The sequence below is a fragment of the Camarhynchus parvulus genome, chromosome 17 (assembly GCF_901933205.1).
Source record: "Camarhynchus parvulus chromosome 17, STF_HiC, whole genome shotgun sequence".
Taxonomy (NCBI): domain Eukaryota; kingdom Metazoa; phylum Chordata; class Aves; order Passeriformes; family Thraupidae; genus Camarhynchus; species Camarhynchus parvulus.
In genome coordinates this window covers 673938-697500 of record NC_044587.1, presented here as the reverse complement: position 1 = coordinate 697500, position 23563 = coordinate 673938, and the positions used below count along the sequence as shown (strand labels likewise).

At 48.4% G+C, this 23563-nt stretch overlaps 1 protein-coding gene across 6 annotated transcripts in view; it reads right to left on the bottom strand.

Annotated features, from left to right (window-relative positions):
- The window catches only part of MAPKAP1 (MAPK associated protein 1), an 80578-nt gene extending 59321 nt beyond the window's left edge, over positions 1-21257 (bottom strand). For 3 of the 6 annotated variants that reach the window (XR_004061221.1, XR_004061222.1, XM_030961444.1), the window contains exons 1-6: positions 21201-21220; positions 20121-20232; positions 11755-11939; positions 10681-11003; positions 7848-7937; positions 4536-4684 (exon numbers count right to left, since the gene is read on the bottom strand). Coding sequence is in view for 4 of the 6 variants with exons in the window: in XM_030961444.1 (XP_030817304.1) it covers positions 4536-4684; positions 7848-7937; positions 10681-10939 (498 nt within the window). In the remaining 2 variants the exon portion in view is untranslated. Of the gene's footprint in view, positions 1-4535; positions 4685-7847; positions 7938-10680; positions 11004-11754; positions 11940-15690; positions 15784-20120; positions 20905-21200 lie in introns of those variants that run through there. The other 3 variants (XM_030961440.1, XM_030961442.1, XM_030961443.1) reach the window with 3 other exon arrangements.
- Between the last annotated feature and the right edge of the window lie 2306 nt (positions 21258-23563).

Sequence of the window (23563 nt, the reverse complement as noted above, 5' to 3'; positions counted from 1 at the left end):
ACATTTTGAGTAAAGATACTGTGGTGGCCTTTACTTTACAAGACCAGCACTGGCCTTTAATAGCACCTATTTATTATTTTTCCCAGTAAGGAAGCCAAAGGCACCTCGAGCCTCTCATAAAAGTGGAATTTTAAAAAGCTCTTTAAAATATTTTCACACCTCAGTAAAACCGAGCACGATTCCTGAAAAGTGTTATCCCATGCAGTTATGGTTCTGGCATTTAAAATACAATTTTCAGCACAGAGAGGTATAATCCCTCTCTGAGCTGCACATTTTGGGATTCCTATGGAAATATGAAAGCGGCAGGGGGATAACCACTGTGAACAGAGTATCCCATACTCCTGGAATAATATTTATGTAATATAAATGACCACACAGAGCAGCAGCAGTGCAGCCCAGCCCAGCACAGCAGTGTCCCAGCATCAATTCCCCAGCTCAGGGAGCAGCGTGCAGGTGGCAAATAAACCACTACAACTGGCAGAACAAGCAAATGCTTCACCAACAGCCCCTATGCAAACTCATTTTGGCTGGATTAAAATGAGAATCCTTTCACTCAGCTTAGGGGCAAAACACTGAAATAAAAAAATGCATTTTTTTCCACACAGAGATCTTAATCCTGGATTAATTATTTTACACATTTTCCATTTTAATTAAAGCAGTATTGCTTCTTTCTTAAGTTCTTTATCTACTTTCTTTAAGTAAAGCTATTTAATACTGGGGATTGTGGAAAACATTTGTTCGTGATTATGCAGACATACAGTCAAACAAGACTGAAACAAGAGCAGCATGCAAAAATGTATTTAAGGACTATCATCCCAAAATGCTGCTAAAAGCTATTAACCAGTACGTGTTAATTGCCACAGCATTCATATTAATTTTCACTTCGGGCCCGACATTGTGGAATATTTCCCCTGATACATTTTAAACAAAGTTTAATTTAAGGAACTGCTTCTATCAACACTTATGAAAATTAACAGCCAAGCAATTAGCACTCATGAATTATCCCTTCCCCCATGCTTGCTACAGCATCATTTTTAAAACAGTTGCTACATGAGAAATTGTTGTTTTTTAACCCATTACCAAAATTAGCCACAAGAAACATTGTGGCCCTACAGAGAGGCACCACTCCTCACCAAAGGATTTTTAGCATTTGTCCACCCAGAAATCACATTGACCAATTTTCAGTTAAATTATCTCCAGTAGCCCCGCAAACACCAGAGAACTCCATAAGAGCAGAAAAGCCAAACTTCCTTCTAACTCCATTGCAGACAGTCATGAAAGCAGAAATAAAAATATCTTGAGAACATCTGGTCTGCCTGTAGGAAAGGCTTTTGGCCTCCTAACCCAGGTTCACTCTAGGGCCAGACAATTGCTTCCTTCCATTTTTGATCTCCTCTGCAGCTGTCCTGCCTGAGCACTGAATCTCAGCAGAGTCACTGCCAGGAGCCACCAGCACCCTCCTCTGCGCCACCTGTGCCACCTGCACAGCACTTTCAGCTCTGGCTTACACAGAGCCTTTTCTCCCCAGCATTATTGAAACTCAGCAAGTTGGAACAATCAACTGTCAAAACTTGATTTTCCAAGTCCTGTAGACAGAAATATACATAAATTTATTTATCAAATATATGATCATTTAGTTTTCATGCAGATAAAAGAAATCAATTTGGCCAGTGATTTCTTAAGCCTCCGAGTAATTTTCTATTCCAATGACACCTGAAGGAATTACAAAGAACTAAAGGTTCTTTCAATACAAAATTCTTAGAAAGAGTATATAAGATTTATTAACCAAGAAGTACAACCCGTGTGCTTTGCAAAAGATGAAAACAGATCCAGAACTGAGGTTTACTTTAACTATTTAGGGAAAAACTTGAAGAAAGAGTTGAGAGTAGCTACTGTATGTGTGGCTTCTGTTAAGAGCTAAGGTTTTACAATGTACAGAAGAGCACAAATCTGTCCTGGGTACTGGTGGGGCAGTTGTGTGGATTCCTGAGTTGCTTAGAATGCCTCCCTGCAGCTGTATTTCACAAGCCATATTCTCTACTGTTTTGATAATTAATGAAGTGATCAGGACAGGAAGAAATTAGAGCGCTTTAAAATTTTACTGTTTCATAAAATCACAGAAGTGGTTATGAAAGACACAGTAAATCTGGCAGGAAACACCTGCAGGATGTGAGCAGTGCCCAGGCTGGCAGCACAGCCCACGCCAGGCTCTGGGTGAGCTGCTGGGCTGAACACAGCGCAGGGGGACAGGGAAGGGGAGCCCAGGAGGATTTGTGGGGTTTCAGACCTGATCAGGGTGAGGCCAGGCAGGAGCAGGAGCACACACAGCGACAGAGCCCAGGCACAGCCCTGAGCTCCTGGGCACACACCAGGAGTGTTGCTGAGCACCCTGAAACCTGCACTACCAAACTACGGACAAACCAAAGGTCTGGTTATAGCCCTAAAGATCTGAGAGCCACTGTGACCCTCTGAGTAAGTACATAATTAACTAGGGTGTCTTTAAGACATGTCTAATTAGGCCCCCAGCCCTTCCTCACCCCCCCTTCCCCAATTATGTACCATTTCCCCCAGAGATACACAGCTCTGTTAATTATGTAAATAAGTCATGCACTATTCCCTGAAAGAATTATATTTCTGTGAAATACTGTTCATCTATTATAAAAAAAAATAAATACAAGACATATGATTTGTCATTAAAAATAATTTTTAAAACCTCGATGATTTTTAGTGTTTTTACTGACTGAAAATACCTGAGAACTGAAATAAAATAACTCACAACTGGAGTTATGTTTCTTCTATATCTCAGATGGTCAGCCAAGCATTAAACTAGATAACACATACAGAGCCATAGAGAATAAAATTTATATGCAAACTATTGATAGCCTAACAGTGTAATAGAAACAATGGTGTTAAAATTAATATAGTGAGATTATACTCAACAAAATGCACATTCAATTATTTTGGATTGTAAAGAAGGTATTTTGATTTGAAGATCATATCTGAGATATTTCATATCAGACCCTGCAAATCACAGCTGAGTGACACTGAGGTATTTCCTCAACCTCTCAAACTGACAGGCAGAGTGCAACCTGCTAAATGTATCGGACTTTAAAAGGTGAAAATTGAGATGTGCATTATAGACAACTACAATTAATACAGTAAAGATTAGCTTGGATTACCAAAGAGGGAAGGAAAAATGCTGAAGTATCTCAAGTTTCAGACTGAATTATAACAGAATTCTCTTAAAAAAGAAGTATTTGACTTTTACTTCCCCTATACATGACATGAGAGCTCATTTAAATGTTTGCCCAACTGAAATTTCGTGGCACAAGGACAACAAACCCAGAGTTTAGAAAAAAGGCCTCTTGGTGCTGTCACCATGAAAGTGCTGCTGTCACTCATTAATGAGGCCAGGAATCCTAAAAACCTGAGTTAGCACTAATTGCCACATGCTAATAACATAAAATCACAAAGAGGAGCTTTTGCATGTGAATTTCGTGGTCTGAAGGTTACCATTTCCCAAATATTCCAGATCCTCTGAGAAATGTCAGTGGAATTATGGATCTGACTTTCCACTTCAGGAACACCTAACAGAATATGAAATTCTTCCATCACGATGGTAATGAAGCTCAAACTCCATCCTCCCACAGGAGATTCCACAAACAAATCCAGTAGAAAACAGATCTGTGGAGTATTTATACTTGTTTTGGAACAATATGACAATGATCCATCACATCAGTGTTTATATTTCAGCTTTCAGAGTTGATGAAAGAGAAAAATACCTGACAATGTGGAGTTCAGGGAAGACATTTATCCCTCAGTCTGAGCAATATCAGATCCATCCCCTGACCCCCACAACCTGCCAGGTTTGCAGGCAATCTCCTCCCTGTGTTACACAAATCAGCACTAGTGCAGAAATACATGGATTAGTGCTTCTTTTTGCCTTGGATACTACCTGCTGATACCTCAGTTTTCCACTCTCAAAACGGACCATGGCTGCTCCCACTCTCATAGAGCACTGAGGTGCAGTGCCTGGCACCCTGGCACAGCCCAGGGGCAGCGCCTGGCACCCTGGCACAGCCCAGGGGCAGCGCCTGGCGCCCGGGCACAGCCCAGGGGCAGTGCCTGGCACCCTGGCACAGCCCAGGGGCAGCGCCTGGCGCCCGGGCACAGCCCAGGGGCAGCGCCTGGCGCCCGGGCACAGCCCAGGGGCAGTGCCTGGCACCCTGGCACAGCCCAGGGGCAGCGCCTGGCACCCTGGCACAGCCCAGGAGCAGTGCCTGGCACCCTGGCACGGCCCAGGGGCAGTGCCTGGCACCCTGGCACAGCCCAGGGGCAGTGCCTGGCACCCTGGCACAGCCCAGGAGCAGTGCCTGGCACCCTGGCACGGCCCAGGGGCAGTGCCTGGCACCCTGGCACAGCCCAGGGGCAGTGCCTGGCACCCTGGCACAGCCCAGGGGCAGTGCCTGGCACCCTGGCACAGCCCAGGGGCAGCGCCTGGCACCCTGGCACCTGGCAGAGCCCCCCATTCTCACCTTGCCGTCGAATTTGGAGTACTCATTGAAGGGGTTGTTGAGCTGCAGTGGGCACTGCTCCAGTCTCACAGAGAGGATGGACTGCTTCCCAGAACATGGGGATTTCACCCTAAAATTCTTCTTTTCAAACAGTGAGCTCAGCTCCTCTGCTGCAGATCAGAAAAGAGATTAGAGGCATGGTGTGAGGAGATGTACAGAGGCTGCTGCTCACCACACAGAGATAACATCATAAGAGGGAGCACAAAATCAAATAAATAAACCTACAAATGCTTCAGCAGGGCAGGATCTACCACCACTCTTTCATAGCCCAAAGACATGAAACCATTAAGAAGCCTGAGTGATGCTCCTGTTTAGGCTGAGAAAAAGGTGAGTTTTTCCTGCACAGAGAACAGAACTGGTCAGTGTGAGACCCAGTCGAGTCAGATAACATTGAAGAGAATGGCACATTCCTGGCCTCTCTGCTTGCCTACCTTCTCCTAAAGGAGCAGGGAACAGGAAGGGAAGGAGCTGCTGCCCCAGGAGCAGCAGAGCTGGCACTGAGCCTGCCTGGCACTGGCACAGCAGCCCTGCCCTGCAGTGACACCCTGCCAGCTGCAGCCTGGCACCAGCCCAGCCACAGGAGCAGCTCTGCACATGCCACTTCTCATGGGGGACTGGATATGGCCTCCCTCCATAAAAATATCAAACCTGAAACCACCATTCCAGATCAACAGTCTGAACAAATAAAACAAAAAAGCTTTCTAAAAACAAAGGGGATGCAAGTTCAGGAGGTCTTTGTGTGGTCTGTGAAGGCTCATAAAAGCCTTTTTATGTGAAGAAAGCACACGGCTGAATTTCCAACAACAGCTCAGCTTCCAATTTACTTTAAAAAACCCTAGAAAATAGGACTTGCTATGTTACAAAGCCACTATGAAATCAGGACAGAGCCTGGGTGTGTCAGCACATGAGTTCCAAGGGGTCTCATCTGCAGGGAGCTGTGACTGAAGCTGGCCAAGGTTTCCCACAGCTGCTCCAGGAGCCAGAGCCCCAGCCTCCATCCATCACTGCCCAGAGCCCAGCCCAGCTCTCCTGCCCTCGGGTCCCCACAGCTCACAGATCCACATCTTGCTTCTCCAGGGAAATGGAACTGCTCCCAAGAGGGAATGACCTGGCACTTGATCTGCAGGGACTTGATTCATTTCTTAGAGTGCAAAATTAAAACCTGTCAAATGATAACTAGTCAAAAGCTCCATTTATTTTTATCAGCAGATTGCCTTAAAATTCAGGCAGTTGGCAGAGGTGCTAAATACTGGCACTGAGAGATCCCCAGTGGGCTTGTGAGAGGCTGCAATTAACCAAAAAAGCTTGATTTAATCCCTTTCAATGTGGCCACTTTAACTCCATTAGGTTGTTTTGGTTTTTCAGCAAGCAGTTGTACTTGATTTTTTAAAAAAAAATCTAAAGCATTATATTGGAGTATTACCTTTAACTGATAATTCTTGGGCGCTTGGAAAGGACACTGGGATCCAATACAATGGTTTTACTCATACAAGTGAAAAAGCAAGTTTTTATCTAGAGCTATTCTGTATTCTTGCATGTCAGTATGGGCTGAATGCAAGACTTTGGAAGGATTTCCTTGACACATTGCTAATTTGCATTTTATATGCTCTGAAATGAAGGAATGTAAGATGTAAAGGTCCAGAGGATAACCTGATGAAGGACTGTAAGATGTAAAGGTCCAGAGGATATCCTGATGAAGGAATGTAAGATGTAAAGGTCCAGAGGATATCCTGAAGGGCTCCTCCCTCTCCTTGCTGCCGTGTTGTTCATGCCAGTAAGGGAGAAGCACTCAGATCTCAGTGGCCAAGCACAGAAGGAAAACCAGTTCTGCCAGCAGCCCCGAGCCTGGAGCTTTTGTGGAACTTGTTTATTTTTTATTTAAATGTGCTCTGCAGCAGGCAGGGACGGATCCATTTGCCTGCCCATTCCTCCGAGGGGACAAGTGTGGCTGCTGGGGAAGGGGCTGTGAGCACAGAGCCCCCAGGGGCAGCAGGGGCTGCACAGGAACCCTCAGAGTGCAGGAGACACAGGAGGATCTGCATCATCATCAGCCAAATGCTATAAAATACTGAGCAAGGAGGTGGAGGTTATGGTAGATTAACCTTTAAAACCTACAACTCTGCTTACAGAAGGAGAAAGGCAAAAACATTTCAGAATGCATTAACAGGGGTATCCAACACAGCTGAACACTGAATTAAGGATTAGTGTGGCTGTGCTGCTCGTGTGAGCAGCTTTGTTCACTCCTCTGAAAAGACATTAGAGTGCTGGAGAACGTTCTGCAAATGACAGCCACGGAGAGAGGAGGAATTAGGCAAAAAAAGGGAGATTACAGAGGGACCTCATTAAGATATACACAAATTTTGAAAGAAGCAGGCATGACAGACCATACAAAGGTTTGCGTGTCTGTCAAATACAACAGAAATAGAAACCAGCTTGAGCTCTAAAATAGGAAAATGGAGACAGATTTGTAATTTCATATATTACAATTTAAACTATGTAGAACATCCAGTCACAAATACTTAAATATATAATTAACAAAAATAGAATTTAGTATTTTTCGAGAAAGCAGTGATAATAGTTTTACCAAGGAAAGGCGAGATAAGCCAAGCCAGTATTTATTATGCTTGCATTTAAGCAGATCATACATATACCTTTTATTTCTTAGGATTTGCACCTTATCTAAAGAAGTAGCTACAAAAATACTCTGCACAAGTAAACTACAAAATCCTCCATGGCACCCAGAGTGCCAGCCACTGCTGGAAGTGGCTGGGAAGTGCCCTGGAGACCCTGGTGTGCAGAGCCCTGGGCAGAGGCACTGCTGTCCCCACTGTGCCACCAGGGCTCTGCCCGGGCCCCTGGGAGCCCCGAGGGACAGACACAGTGACCCCCTTTGGGGATTTTTTGGGAATGGATCCGGGGTTTCTTGGGAATTTTGGGGATTTTTTGGGAATGGATCCGGGGTTTCTTGGGAATTTTGGGGATTTTTTGGGAATGGATTTGGGGATTTTTTGGGAATGGATTTGGGCCAGGGACGCCTCAGGGTGCAGAGCCCACCCCATAACCCCAGAACCCAAACTGGCTGCCCAACACCTCTCCTCTCCCCTGCTCTGTTAACCCCTGAGTGCCCTGGCCAGGGCTGCCACCCAGGACAGCACAAAGAATTGGCATTTTCTCAATGCTAAAAACCCTAGGGGAAAATTACAAACTGCAGATGCTGTAACCATCAGAGGCAGGAATAAAAACAGTAGGAAAATAAGAGATATTTTATTTTACCTGAGCAAGAAGTATTTCTGTCTTTCCACTGAACGTTTTTGCATTTTATTTGATTTTGTCTCTCTTTCCGCAGACGTTCTAGTCTCTGAGCTTGAAAAGAAATATTACAACTATAAGTTTGTCAATGAAAGTTTACTATAAACAAAGACATAATTAACTACCTTTATATGAATAAAGATGTTTTATACTGCATATGTAGGGGGAAAAGTCATAAAATTTTAAAGGTGGCACCCCTGAAAAGCAAATACCAACAAAAACATGAAAATGTTCTTGATTTATAATTGAAATTAGAGGATATAAAACATTAATAGAGATCATAAAGATAGTATTAACATGGAAGAGAATAATAAAATGTGAAAACTTCTGTGATTAATATGACATTTCATTATATAAATCATTAATAACGGTCTTAAAGGAATTTTAATGCACAAATGAACTGAAGTGAATATTACATTACAGGAATAAAATTACTGTTATGAATTACTCTACCCGTTTCAAAAATTAAAGATAAATGAACTCAGACTAGACTATTAAAGTTTTAAATATAAAATCCTTTATCTAAAAATCATGAAAATTATAAAATGTCAAAGCGATATAAATTAGCACAGCTTTTTCTTCAGTAGGCTGAAACAGTTTATAGGTAGTAAAATAAATGATTTGTATCTTCACAACATTAGTCAAATCCTAAAATGAATATAACATTTCTTTACATATATTTTGACTCCATCTTCAAAATATGGTTGGAAAAAAAAGCCCCAAATAGTTCTGATACCCAAGAACTTTCAGCCCAGAGTACCAGACAACAACTTAAATCACCTTTTTTGTTAACTGTAGGACTTCCTGGGGGGAAAAACCTGATGGAAGGCACCCGAGACAATGACCCCAAGAAACCACTGATGTTGTCCACTCAAAATAAGCAGATTAGACTGGGAAGTAAAACTAACAGTGCTGATCCCCAGAGGAAACTATTTGCTGGATATATTAGCAATTTTGATGTATTGAGATAATTCATTAACTAAAATGGGTTTGTAGAAGAGATTCTAAAATGCTAAATTACTCTGACAAGTTTTGGATACAAGTGGAGTTCCCTGAGCCTTTCCAGCAATTAAAAAACATTAATAAATATTTTCTGTCCCTTCTGTTATTATTCTTTTACATTTGGGTCTTTGAACTGAATTGTGGACAAGGAAGTAATTTTTTTTTCCCCATAAAAACTGTCAATGAGGGAACTGATAAAAAAATACTTCTTTGAAGTTTAACAGCTGTAGCAAGCAGTTTAAGGTACAAGCAAAATGGGGACTTTGATAAGTATCTGCCATTAACAACACAATGCTAGAACCTGAATACCTCTAGGTAGCTTCCTCTTAATGAAATAAGAAAAATATCCCTTCTCATAAATTTAAATATTGGGAAAACACTGTTGTAGCATAGATATTTTATTCTGAAAGAAAAGCTCCACATTTGTACTAGTTACTGCCCACACTGTAACTCAAAATTACCTTCCAAAGCCCTTTCCTTCCAAACGAGCTATCAGAAAATATAAATAAATAATTTTAGTATCATAAAATATAATCTGTTAGATGAACAGGTAAACAAAGGATTAAGGAAAAACCATGGACTAGAACCAAGATAATGCATGTTTTTATCTGTTTGATATTTCCACTCCTGTCAAAACAAATGTCCAAGAGCACAGTCAGCACCTCCCCTGAGCCCATCCTGTTCCTCCACCTGGAGCTGACCAGAAATGACCATTTCACTGTGGGACTGTGCCACAGCAGTGCCAAACCAGAGGGAATGGCCAGCACCTGTTAGAAATGTGAATTATTGAGGGCTCACTGTCACAGGCAGCCAGTGACAGATTTGGGTGTTAAAAACCCAAAGTTTGGTGGCTGCCCAAAGGCAGCTGTGGTTTCATTAATGGTCAGCCCTGAGCTGAGCCTCAGTGCCCTGGCTTTTCTGGAACCTCTCACAACTTCCTACTTGTAAAAGGCATTTCAGTATCTCCAACAGTCACACATTTTCCTGCTGAAGCAGAGCACAGAGGTGCTTTCTGGGCTCTAGGTGGTGTTATAATACCTGCAGAAATCATTGTTAAAAATATACAGACACAGAAAAAAGAGGTCAGTACTGACCACTGCACACCAACCTTCTCACCTGTATTTCACCTCACAGAACTCCTGCTCATAATATTCCTCGGGTCTGAGCAGAAGTCTGGATGTCCCCTGTATGAAACACCACATGGGAGAGCTTTCTGCCAGCCATGACAAAAGGAGTGTATTTTGCAAAGGTGTTCACCCTTAAACTTCCTAATCTGGTACCTTAAAACCTAGCTCAAGGTTTTTCTCAGAAATAAAACTTTAAGAGACAAAATACAGACAAATCATTCTCTTTGTTGGCTCACATCAAACTTCATTCCTCTCTTTTATAACAAATACATTTGATGCCTCACTAGGCAGATTTTTTCTCAGCAAATAACTATCCTGTTCAAAAGTTAACACCCCTCCAGACAGTAACAATAGAGATATCAAAGACTGTTCATGTACTTTGGATTTAGATTTGATGTCTCCACAATTTGAATTTTTTGATATATATAAAACTGACTACCTCAATGTTCCCCTGTACAGGAATAGGTAAAACAGCAATTAAGGCTCAGTTGACAGCACACTAAAGTAACTGAATCGTTACATATCCTTCTCTAAAAGGGCCTGAGCACTCCAAAGGGAGTCTGACAGACACCAGGCTAGTCCTGCTCTGGTGTGTCCAGCCAGCCAGGCTCAGTCCAGGCTCAGGGAGGCTGGGGCTGAGGGCCAGAGCTGCTGCAGACCCCACGCACCTGTGTTCGACCGGCGCCTGATCCCAAAGTCCCAGCTTGAGGTAATGTCCACGGATTGGGAGTAGACGTAGCCCTGAGTGTCCCCATTGCTGCCCTGGGGCTCTGCCCCGCTGTCCCCACAGGCTGAGGAGGGGTTGAACTTCTCCAGGTCCACGTCGTGGTCGATCAGGACCATCTCGCACATCCCCGTGTCATCGCTGGTCACGTGCGACTGCCGGATGTGGGCCAGGATGATGGTGGGGTTGTCCAGGAAAGCCATCCTGTCACAAGGCACCGCCTCACTGTACTATCTCCTCTCCATCTTGCCTCATGGACACACGTACCTGGAAACAACAGACGCGGCATTTCAGGAACAAACACAAACAGCTCAAACCCCCATCCCCAAAGGTCACTACTTGGGATGCACAAACCCTGACTGACTTAGGGCAGGCTGTTTAACTCTGCTCCAGTTTATTTGTGCCACACTGGCTGCTGAGATCCACTTAAGGAACAGGGGGTTTGCAGGACAGCTTGAAGCCTGAGTCCCAGGACAGCAGGACACGAGAGATACCTACGGACAGGTCCCAGCACTCCACAACACATGGCTGCTGTAAGGTAAAACACCCCACAGTGCTGCACACAGGAGGATGGCAAGAGAATCCAGAGCAGAAACATCTGCCTATTCCAACTAATCCATTTACAAAACCGACAGGGTTTTGGATTTCTTTTCACCCATCACAACTGTGTTTCTGTTTTGCTTCTGCATCTACACACCAACTTTTTGAGTGCCTTATTACAGACTCTCTTCAGGTTTTGTATTTCCAGGAAAAGCTTTAAACATGAAGAGATTAGTGTCTCAGGGCAGAATATTGAACATCTGCTGCTGCATGGTGCTTCACGCAGGGCAACTGCTGTAACACAGAAAGCTCTGTGACCAAATACCACACGCCTGAGCTCTGAAGCACTTTAAGAACAGTAATTGCCACTTACCTAAGATATTTCATTCAGAGCACTCAAGTGGCCTTTTGAAACAAAGTACAGGGCAAAACGGAAAAGGAAAAAAACCCCAAACCACAAAACCCAAACCACGCTTACATTGTTATCTGATTTTTCTGTAGCTGTGGCTTTGTAGTGATGCCAATCTAATTCAAGCCCAGGCTGACTCTGAAAGGGGCAGCTCCATGCCCTGCCTGACCTGCTCCAGGAATTCCACCATCTCCCAAAGCTGGCAGTGGAGCTGTGGGCTGAGCTGGATCAAAAAATTACCTGCTGAAAATAACCTAAAAAGGAAAAACAAAAAATTATTCCTGTTCATGCAGCAAGTCCATCAGTGAGCAGCAGTAGGAGCCCTGGGGACACCTCCACCTGAGGGGGCTCGGTCTGAGCTCACACACAGGGCAAGATTACGTGTAAATTCCAGAAGTTTGAAATCCCCACTGCTTTTCTAACCAGAGGAAAACACTTTATAGAGCTGCATGTGTGTACTTGGGATTTTGAATTCAGAAACACCAGCAATCTCCTGTCCTTGCTGCTCACAAAACTGCTGCTCAAATCACACAAAGTCGCTTCCCATGAAAATCTGCTAAAGGCAGCTAGCCTTCTCCTGGGGTATTTTAACAGAGGGAAGGGACAGAAAGGACCAGCCAGCCTTGTTCCAGAACCACTGAATGCATTTTGCCATGTCCCTTTTTTATGTCCCCATAAATTCTGCTGTTAGTGAAATTCACTCCAGCAGGATCCTTGGAGACACTCAAAGCCCAACTGGACACAGCCCGGAGCTTTGCTGGCCCTGCCTGGAGGTGGGAGCTTGGGTGGGATCTCCAGAGCACCACAACTCCACACTCTGTTTTAATTTTCTGACTCTTTCCATCAAAGTAAGCAGGGCTGCTCCTGAGGGAGTTCCCACTGTCCTCCAAGGGAGAGGCCACAAGGCAAAGGTCCCACCCAAAGGACTGATGTGCCCAGGGCTCTGACCCTGCACCAGCGTGACCAGCACAGTGGGGCCTGAAAAACACAGACACAACCAAGCACAGCTTATGGACATGGCAAAACACATGTTGAGAATGTTCTTTAAATTGAATTATTTCTACTCACTGATTAGGAAAAGCCACATGTACCTGCAATTGGCAGAAACTTGTTTAAATAAGCAACAGCCTCAGGCGTCTGAAAGGTCTGCAAACTCCCAATCAAAAATTACTGCTGCCCCATCAATGTGTCATATAAATGTTGGCATGTTAATTGTGTATTTATAAGATTGTTAATGGTTAGTTAATTTACCTCCCACACTATTATTGTACTTGAAATGATTTAATGTCTGCTGAGGGAGTTAACAACATGTAACAGCAGATGCGAGTTTTACCTTTATACCCTGCACCCCGACTTCTGCCATTAACAGTGGTGTGCTAAATCAGCCAAGCTTCTTCCCAACTGTACATCTGCAACTGCCTCTCCCATAGACCTGAACGCTGAGAAAGCGCTGGAAATTCTACACAAGTTTTACACAAATGTATTTTTATTTCCTCCTCTTCCGAATTTTCAAAAAGGTACATCAAAATTAATTTATCAACACATTAATGCTAAGTGGAAACTCTCTGAACAGTAAATATCCTTCAAAAAACAAAAAAAGAAAGGTCAGATCCCAAATTCAGTTCAGGTTTTGATGCCACATTTAGTAGTTGTAGCCCCCAGAATTCTACCAGTTCTGTTGATAAAGGCACAGACCCACCCTGAGGAACAGTGACTTCCAGTGAGAGAGAAGAACTCAAAGAAGCAAAGTTCAGTTTTGCAAACCTTTACACAAACACCTTGAAGGTTCCAGCAAAATCACAGACCCAAAGTCAATGTCTAGATCTGTTGAGATCTGCCAGCACACCCCTTCTGCACTCCTACACCCACACACCATCACCACATCCTCATGGAAGAGCTGAATTTAACAGAATTCAGGGACCTTCTAAGCATCAGCACCATATACATTCTTTCATCATAAACAAAAAATAAATGTTCTTCTAATAGTTGTGCTATACAAATAATATTCTACCATTTAATAAAGCACTTTGCAGGCAGCTGTCAAACATTCTCTGTGCAAACACTAAAACTGAAGAGAGCAATGTGAAATCTCCAAAATTTTAGAGTTTGGCATTTCTGTACAACAGGATACAGAGGCTGGGATTGAATGATGTACTGATTGGCAAACACCTGTGATCAGCACACAGGTGGACAGAGATCTTCACTTTCTTCTGATCTTTATTATTCACCTATCCAACTGTCTGCACAGTGTCTGACCAACAGCCAGGGATGAATGCTCCCTCTGCCCTTCTTGGCCCCACTGCTGTGATTCTGCCCTGCCCTGGGAGCACAGCCCCCTCAGCCTGGTGCAGGCACAGAACATCCCCAAAATGTCCAACGGCACCATCAGGAGGCTGAACGCCCTGCCAGGATTCACGGGCACTCTGTGGCAGCAGCAGACAGCTGCATCTCAGTGCACTATTTCTCTCAGGAGTATTGCTCCTGCAGCTCCCCACGGCTATATTTATGGCAGGGATGGGCTCTCCCAGCCAGGCAAGCAGGGCTTTATGCAGATCAGGCTCATTCATAACCCCTGCACAACGAGGAACGCTAACAAACGACTCCGCTGCCAGGAGGTGACACAAAGGTCTTGGAAAAGGATCTGCAGCCACGCAGGCTGTACCTTAAACACACAGCTGAACACAGCTGAATTTCGGGAGGCAACTTCATCATCACAACATGTGAACTGTTCTTGTGACCCTCCTGCTTGCTCGATGCACTGCAATTATTTAATGAAGATTTCTGGCTTTCCTGTTCCCCCACCAACTCCCCACACAGGGATCATATCTGCATGTTAACCTACCCGAGGTGACAACAAGATAGCAAAGCACGTGTGAGATTAGGGGAAAGGACAAGCTGAAGCTCATGGCTGCCATCCTCCCATCCATCCCGTGGTGTCAGGCAGACAGCAGCAGGCACAGCTGGAGCCAGCTCCGTGCTGGACCCAGCGACTGGGGGGACTGCAGCCATGTGCCAGCCCTGCTCGCTGCTGGCTGCAGGGGGAACGTTTGACCTTGAGCGTGAAAAATGCTGAGAGCAGCTCTCCTCACTTGGGGGAAAAGGCAGCTATTTCAGAATGGATTTCCTGGGTTTGCTAAATGAACACAGTGGAATCTGACGCAATGCCTCGCTGTCACTTCCCAGCACAAGGTGGCTGGTCCCTGTCACTGTCCCACACCTGCAGAGAGCTGGGGCAGCCGTGTCCCACCTGCACAGCTGCCAGCAGTGGGGCAGGGCCCCCCTGTGCCACCCACTGCCCCAGCCCTGCTCCCTCCTGCAGCTCCTGACACATTTTCCAGCAGAACTATGGATTTCCCTTGGTGAGGTGACACCAGAGCCAACAGGCACTTTCACACCCTGTGCCTGTCCCTGGAAGGTCGCAGGCCCCAGGTCAGACCCCTACAGCTCCACCAAAGCCCTGTGGTGCCACCAGCACATCTCCAACTGAAGGACATGCCCCTAAACACGAAGGGTTGATATTTTTGCCTTTCGTGCTTTGAAACACACAGACCTCTAAGCAAGCTGCAAGAAACAATAAAATCAGAGAAAGCTGTCAGCAACTAAAAATGTTCTGCTGCAGGAAAGAGCTACAGCTTTGAAGTTCCATCAGTTTGAATGGAATGGTTTTAAGAGTCCTCCAGTTCAAATGGCCAAAAGCAGTTCCAAATTCCCCACAAAACTCTCCAATTTCTGCAATGTATCTTCATCTCCAAATTATAAAAGTAAGAAGTAGGGGGGAAAAAAACCTTCTTTCCTCATGTTCTGCAAAGCTGTAGCTTGTTTTTGGTTTCTTGTTTGTTTAATATTGTTTAAATTAACTATTCTCCTTAAGAAAGTAATAAACAATTAAAGCCCTATTCAAAGTAAACAAAAGTATTCCAAAGACAGAACTCGTGGAAGGTACAATTTGGATCCAAGACAATTGCTAACAAACTCAAAACATAGCAAGCTGGAAAAATTGTATACCATTGCAGGTCATGTTATCATTCAAGGGCTTCCATAGTCCCTGTACTCAAACACCTCCTTGACTGTAGCTCTTCAAAGTGATCTTCAAAAACTAATGAAAAAGATAGGCAGATTAGAATTAAAAATTGATTTTTCCCCCAGCGTCATATAAGCAGGAACAGGACGGCACGAACATACTTCAAAATTTATGATTCAGGTTCTATGAAATAATTTCCCAGTCAACTTCTGTCTGCAATTGCACAAGAAATGGTTCTGGTTATCTGCATTTGCAGCAGCAAAAATAATCAACCCCCTCAAACACAGACAGGTCCTGGGCAGGCAGGATAAAGGAAAGTGAACTGAAATATACGAACATTCAGTTTATGTTTCAGCAAAAGCTCAACTGCATTTAAGAGTGAATACTTATCTGCAGAAGCTGTCACTCACACTCCGGTCCTATCATTAAAAAGAAAATAATCATTTACAGTCATATAAAGAGGCTCTCTCACAAGAGAGACTGGAATTGGGAAGTTATGATGAGCAAACACTACATTACACACAACTTCCAACAAATTATTTGTTCATTTCCAGACCTGTAAATCAATCTGGCACTAGCTGTATTGTTGGACTGCTTGGAATTTGGCTATACTTTTGTTGTCACACTAATCAGAATGCAAATAACACCAATTCCAATATTTTAATTACTGAGCTTTAGAGGGGGGGAGAAAATATTGGGGTATGTATGGGAAATATTCGCTCTTCTCTTTCCTGATCTTGTCAAATCTTTGTTTAATTGCAGACAAGTTGATTCTCTGCTAACCTGAGAAATCTTGCATCAAGATTTTAAGCAAATAAATAAGTATAAAAAATGCAGAGATTATAAATTAGGGCAGACAAATCTGTATCTAGACTCGTGCCTGCAAAGAGCATTCTATCAATATAGCGAAATGCTAATCTCCTAATTAACAACCTAATTAGGTAATTATGGCTTTGCAGAGGGATGCCTAAATGAAATATGACAACATGGTCACCTCTTTATATGGCACCTGTGGGCCTTTTCAGCTGTCACAGCCGAGAGTGCAATATCAATTTGAACAGATGACAAAGTGTTGTCATTTTTCATTCAGATATTGTGCTGAATGCTGGATCCAGCGCTCCCAGCGCCGCTCCTGCCCGGCTCTGCTCTCTGAATACGGCCAAACACCTCTCCATTTTTAATGCCTCTGATGGAGCTTGGTTTCTCCTGCTGTCTGCAGGGTTCCCTGACACACAGCACAGCTGCAGTGCCACACTGGGCTGACCCACAACCCCGGAACCCCCTGACCCAATTTCACAGCACGCGTGTGGAGAATCACTGTGCAGGAAAAATAGCTGAGTTCATGACTGAAGCTTAATTGCTGCTGGCTTTAAAATAACAAAACAAAACCAGAGGGCCTTGTAAATAACACACAGCATTCATTTCACTTTTATTCCTGCTGAACACTCTTTTCCAGGGGAACAGCAGTCCCTGTCTAGGGGAAGGTGAAGCTGATGGACTTCTGCACAGAAAGCTGGGAAGGAACAGTTTCAACAAAGGTGCTTTTCCATGGAACACTTTCTGTCACTCATGTGCCTAAAATGCTTTAAAGACAATTTCCTGAGCTGGAACATTCCTAAAGGCCATCAACCTGTTGGAGCGGGTCTGGAGGAAGCCACAAAAATGATCAGAGGGATGGAGCATCTCTGCTATGAGGAAGGGCTGAGAGAGTGAGGATTGCTCAGCCTGGAGAAGAGAAGGCCCAGGAGGGACCTAAACGGACCTTCAGCATCTGAAGGGAGTCTGCAGGAAGGATGGAGAGACATCACATACAGGGGATGGAGGGACAGGACACAGGGAATGGCTTCCCTGCCAGAGGGCAGGGATGGACGGGATATCAAACCACTCTGGAATTCTGTGATAAATAAAATATCTTGCTGTAGAGTGGAGAATGAAAGCACAGTGTTCGAATATCAGACTAGAGCTGCTATTTTCACAATTCTTAGCGTGATATTGAAGAGCCTATAAAACATAATAAATTTCATAAACATCAATACAAGCTTCAACCTCAAAAATAACTGAACCAGGAAGCTTCACCATTTTACCTTTTTGCCTGTTTGCTACTGAGAGAGATGCTACTCTCTTTCGGTTTTACACACACAGAGGTCCCCAGGCCCACAGAAGCTGCCTTGCCTGGGGACACGATGCAGGTCCAGCCAGCCCAGGGGCTCTCAGCACAGCCACTGCACAGCTCTGCAGCAGCACCACGGAGGGTCTGGCACTGCCAGGCAGGGGGTGCCTTAAACAGCAGCATCCGCCAAAACAAACACTTTGGTCCTGGTCAGTTTCTTTAGGTTGTTGCCATTCCACTTCCGAGTGCATGTAAATATTTTTATTGCATTAAAAACATGGTCATGATCTTATTTTTTAAATATAGCAGCATGCCAGCTGCTTCTGATTGAAGAAACACTCATGAAGATCAGAACTACTTAAAAATGCCTGAGACCTTCAGCCCCTTTGGGACTTTATGTCAAATGGAACTGGACAGATTCACATTTCTTCAGCAAGAGATGAATCCCCTGTTCCTCTGGCTTTTAATTTTGGGTCTGTCTCTTTCAAGAGCACACAAAACATATTCAAGGAGCTTTGTTTTGCTCTCAGAATAATGGATTTAGATACAGCACTTCTCAGACAATAAGCAAACAAGATAGGGATTGCCCTTGTGCTGTCTGGGATACGAAACTGAGCTGACAGACAGTGAACAACAAGGCACCACAGTTTGATGGAGCTCCTCAGCTCACACACACACAGAGTTAATATCAAAACTTTACAGCCTGGAGTCTGTGTCAGACTAACAGAAACACCCTGAAGAACTCTGCTAGAACCCCTGAGGCAGCCCCTCCCTGCACGGCGGGTCCCAGTGTGGGACAGGGTCCCCAGGTGTGGGGCAGGTCCCCAGGTGTGGGACAGGGTCCCAGTGTGGGACAGGGTCCCAGTGTGGGACAGGGTCCCCAGGTGTGGGACAGGGTCCCAGTGTGGGACAGGGTCCCCAGGTGTGGGACAGGGTCCCCAGGTGTGGGACAGGGTCCCAGTGTGGGACAGGGTCCCCAGGTGTGGGGCAGGGTCCCCAGGCGTGAGGCAGGGTCCCCAGGTGTGGGACAGGTCCCCAGGTGTGGGGCAGGGTCCCAGTGTGGGACAGGGTCCCCAGGTGTGGGACAGGGTCCCAGTGTGGGGCAGGGTCCCCAGGTGTGGGACAGGGTCCCCAGGTGTGGGACAGGTCCCCAGGTGTGGGGCAGGGTCCCAGTGTGGGACAGGGTCCCAGGTGTGGGGCAGGGTCCCAGTGTGGGACAGGGTCCCAGGTGTGGGACAGGGTCCCCAGGTGTGGGACAGGGTCCCAGGTGTGGGACAGGGTCCCCAGGTGTGGGACAGGGTCCCAGTGTGGGACAGGGTCCCAGGTGTGGGGCAGGGTCCCAGTGTGGGACAGGGTCCCAGGTGTGGGACAGGGTCCCCAGGTGTGGGACAGGGTCCCCAGGTGTGAGGCAGGGTCCCCAGGTGTGGGGCAGGGTCCCCAGGTGTGGGACAGGGTCCCCAGGTGTGGGGCAGGGTCCCAGTGTGGGACAGGGTCCCCAGGTGTGGGACAGGGTCCCAGTGTGGGGCAGGGTCCCCAGGTGTGGGACAGGTCCCCAGGTGTGGGACAGGTCCCCAGGTGTGGGGCAGGGTCCCAGTGTGGGACAGGGTCCCAGGTGTGGGGCAGGGTCCCAGTGTGGGACAGGGTCCCAGGTGTGGGGCAGGGTCCCAGTGTGGGACAGGGTCCCAGGTGTGGGACAGGGTCCCCAGGTGTGGGACAGGGTCCCAGTGTGGGACAGGGTCCCAGGTGTGGGACAGGGTCCCCAGGTGTGGGACAGGGTCCCAGGTGTGGGACAGGGTCCCAGTGTGGGACAGGGTCCCAGGTGTGGGACAGGGTCCCAGGTGTGGGACAGGGTCCCCAGGTGTGGGACAGGGTCCCAGGTGTGGGACAGGGTCCCAGATGCAGGGCAGGGTCAGTCCCTGAACAGGAAGAAATGAAGACACCTGAGCTCCATCCCCATTTCTCAGCCAGTGTCATTTGGCCTCGGATGTCAGAAGGAATTTTGGATCTCAGAAGGAATTTCCTCACACAAAGGGCTGTCCGGGTTGGAGGGGGATGCCCTGGGAGCTGCTGGAATCACCACCCTGAGGTGCTCAAGGAATGACTGGAGGTGGCACTCAGCGCTCTGGCCTGGCTGACAAGGTGGTGGTGAATCAGAGGCTGGACTCGATGATCTCAGAGGTTTTTTCCAACCTCAGTGACTGTGTGATCTCCAAGAAGAATGGCCATATGGGAATGGGCTGCTCCTGCATGGGGCTGTGACCAGTATGCGGCTCCTGTGCGGTGCCATTTGTTGCCATAACTGACCTTTCCATTCAGGTGTGTGCTTTTCACGCTCACAGCTTCGAATGGTCGGGAAAATTTCGTGCTACAGAACACAGATCCCTGTGCCAGGCTGCTTCACCGGCAGAGGCCTTCACTGATCCAAAGGAAACGCACAACAAGAATGTAGCTGTTACTTGTTATTTTAACATTCGTTATTTGTTATTTTAAATTTGTTACTTGTTGCAATTGGGTGAACATTTAACCAACAGACCGGGAAAGGGTGTTACAATAAAGACCTGAAACACGACTGATACGGAAATTGACTAAACTGGTTCCCTGCTTCAGTTATTTCTGTACAAGTCTATACGTACATGCTGATCTCAATTTATTTTTAATCTAACCTAAAAAAGTGTCCGTGAATGGAGCTGTTCTGAATTTGGAAAAGTAACCGAGAGAGTCTAACTCCCAGTCTTGCATCTACCTGATAATCCCCTGACGCCTAAAATCGTCTGGAACACTCGGGATATCCAAGCTCGGCTCTGGCATCTCTGTTTAGTCAATTTCCAAACTTCCACTAGCACAGAAATCAACTCATTGCGGCGTCTCCCGGACGCCTTTCCCGCCCCCCCGGTGGTGCTCCCGGCTCTGGCGGCACCGGCAGGCAGGTGCAGAGCCGGGAGCCCCGTTCAGAACGGCATTTGGGCGTGATGCTGCCCAAAGCGCCCGCCGGGAGCAGCGGGGAGGGCAGAGCGCCGGCAGGAGCGGCCGGGACACGGGCACGGGGCCGTGTGACAGGGACACATGTCACGGGATCGGGATGGAGTGATCCCGCAGGCACCGCGTGCCTCCCGCTGCCCCGGCGCATCCCGGGGCTCCCCGCCGCTCCAGCCGCACTCACCTGGCCCCGCCACCCGTCGCTGCCGGCTCGCCTGCCCCGCACCGCCCGCGCCGCGCTGCTCCCGCCCCGCCGCCGAGAGACGCGCCCGGGGAGCCCCGGTGCCCCGAGCCGCGTCCCGGGCAGGCTGGCAGCCGCCGCCGCCGCCGGTCACAGCATCCCGCGGGGCCCGCGAGGGGCTGACAGCGCTGGCAGCCCGGCCCCGGCCGCCCCCGCCCCGCACTTACCGGCGCCGCCGCCGCCGCCGCGGGGCCGCGCAGCCGCTTCCGGGTCCGGGTCCGGCGGAACGGGCGCGGGGCCGCGCGCGACCCGGAAGCGCCGCGGCCGCGGAAATGACGGCGCGGAACGGGCGGGGCGGCGGCACCGGCGGCACCGGCAGCGCGGAGCGGCCCGGCCGGAGGCGGTGCGGCCGCACGGCAGCGGGTCACGGGCTGTGGTGCCCCGGGTCGGTACCGGGACACCCCCGCGGCGCTCACCGGTGCCGCGCGGCGACATACAGGAGGCTTTTCTCACGGGGATCGCACCAGTTTTATTTCCACTTTTATTTCCAATAAAAGCGCTGTGCAGGTAGCGCTCGGTGTACAAGCACAGGGGGATGAGCCCCACACACGGTCGCTGCTGCCGGGACAGGGACCGGGCGCTGCCCGTGCCCCAGCCCGTGAGCGCGTCCCTGGGTCACCCGGGGCTCCGGGGCTGTGTCCGCACGGCTGCCTGGGCGAGCAGGGGTGCCCAGCCACCACCGCCGGCCTCCCGGAGCTGCAGCTGTTCCCAGCTGTTCCCAGGGTTCCTGTTCCTGGCCGTGTGTCCCTGCCACCTTTCCAGACTTGCTGGTGCAGCCTCCGCAATTTTCTGTGGAAGTAAGGACACTTGTTAATTAATCCCTGAGGAAAGGCTAACGTGGCAGTCTCAAGGGCTGCCTGTGAGAGGGACAGTGGACAGCGTGGCACAAGTGCCACCAAGAGCCTGTGAGAAGCAGGTACCAGTGACTGGCAGTGCAGAGCGAGGGCAGGAGCTGGAGCTGCGCCAGCACAGGGCATCTCACAGGGAGATGCCTGAGTCACTCCAGAGCTCTGGAGTGACTGTACTCAGCCTCCTAAAACAGTACAAACAATCACCCAGAACAGCAGCTTTCTGCTGATGTGGTGAGGCCCAGCAGGTCCTGGCATGTGCCAGGGAGCCCTGTCCTGTTTGCAAATGCATTGGTGAAATAATCACAATAATAGCAATTTAAAATGCCTTTGGGGTAGCGTGCTTAGTAAAACTGGATGACCCTGAAAACTCATTGGCTCAAGACAGACAATGGTGGAGTAATTAAGATGTAAAGTAATTGAAATGTGAATGAATTCACTAATTGCATGGGGGAACAGTGAGAGCACAGATTTGTTGACCAGCAGCCATCTCCATCTGCACCAGCCACACCTGACCCTGGCCAGTTGGTGAAAGGGTTCCAGTGACATCCAGGGCCTAAGTGACGGTGTGGGATGGCAATGCCAGCTGGGTCTGGGGGAGCCAAGCCTGAAGCATGAGCCAGACCACCAGGAAGGTTAGAGGATGAGGGCTGAGTTTGGGCATGGCTCCACCGAGATCGTCCATCACAGACAGAGCACATTCAGCACATTAAGGATTGTATAAGTGCCGCTGTGACTGTCCATCGCACCCACAGCAGCCTTCCCTACGAGGCCTCTGTGGGGGCAGCTGTGTGAGCAAAACGGACCAGGACTGAAGGAATTTGGAGCGAACGGGGCAGTGTCCCACGTGAGGACAGCCTGAGGAGGGGTGGCAGCGACCTACAGGTAACCTCTTAACAGAATGAACTCGTAATTACCCTTGGTGCCTGTGCTTTATTCTCTTCCCATTTCCGCGGTTCTGTGCAGATCAAAAAAAAAAAAAAATTTTGCAGTGATCGCTGAGCCGTGGGCTGTGCCAAAGGCTCCTGTTCTGTCCCGCAGCTCCTCCGCGGGGACACGCTCAAGGCACGGGCCGCAGCACACCAGCCCGGGACCCTTCATCCTGCGCCGGGGCCCCATCGCACGGCCGCAGCTCCCGGCCCCGGGGCGGGCTCGGCCTTGCCCGGCTCCCAGTTCGGGAGGCACCGGGGCTCCACCGCATGGCCGCAGCTGCCGGCCCCGGGGCGGGCCCGGCCTCCTCCGGGAGTTCGGAGGCACCGGGCCTGGCCCGCCGGGACCGCGCGGGCCCGGGCCGCCGTCACCACGGCAACGGGGGCGGGCCCTGGGCAGCTCGCCCCGCCCACGCCGCCGTTCGAACGGCCCAATCACAAGTTCCTTAGTCGGGAACGGGGCCCGAGGCGGGATGGGCGGGTACGACACCATCCTGAGCTCTCTGATTGGTCAATGCCGCCGGCAGATCCCGCTCCCCTGCACGGCGATTGGCCGCCGCGCCCGTCGCTCCCGCACGAGGCCACCGCCTCCCGCCCGCCCCGGGAGCGCGGGCGCCGCTGGGCCCGGCGGGAGGGCCGCGCGCGCGGACCGGGGCGGGCGGGGCCCCGCGCGGGGCGGGGCGGGGCGGTGGGACAGCCCGGCGAGGCGGGGCCGGGCCCGGGCGGGGCGGGGCCGGCGGGGGGGCGGGGCCG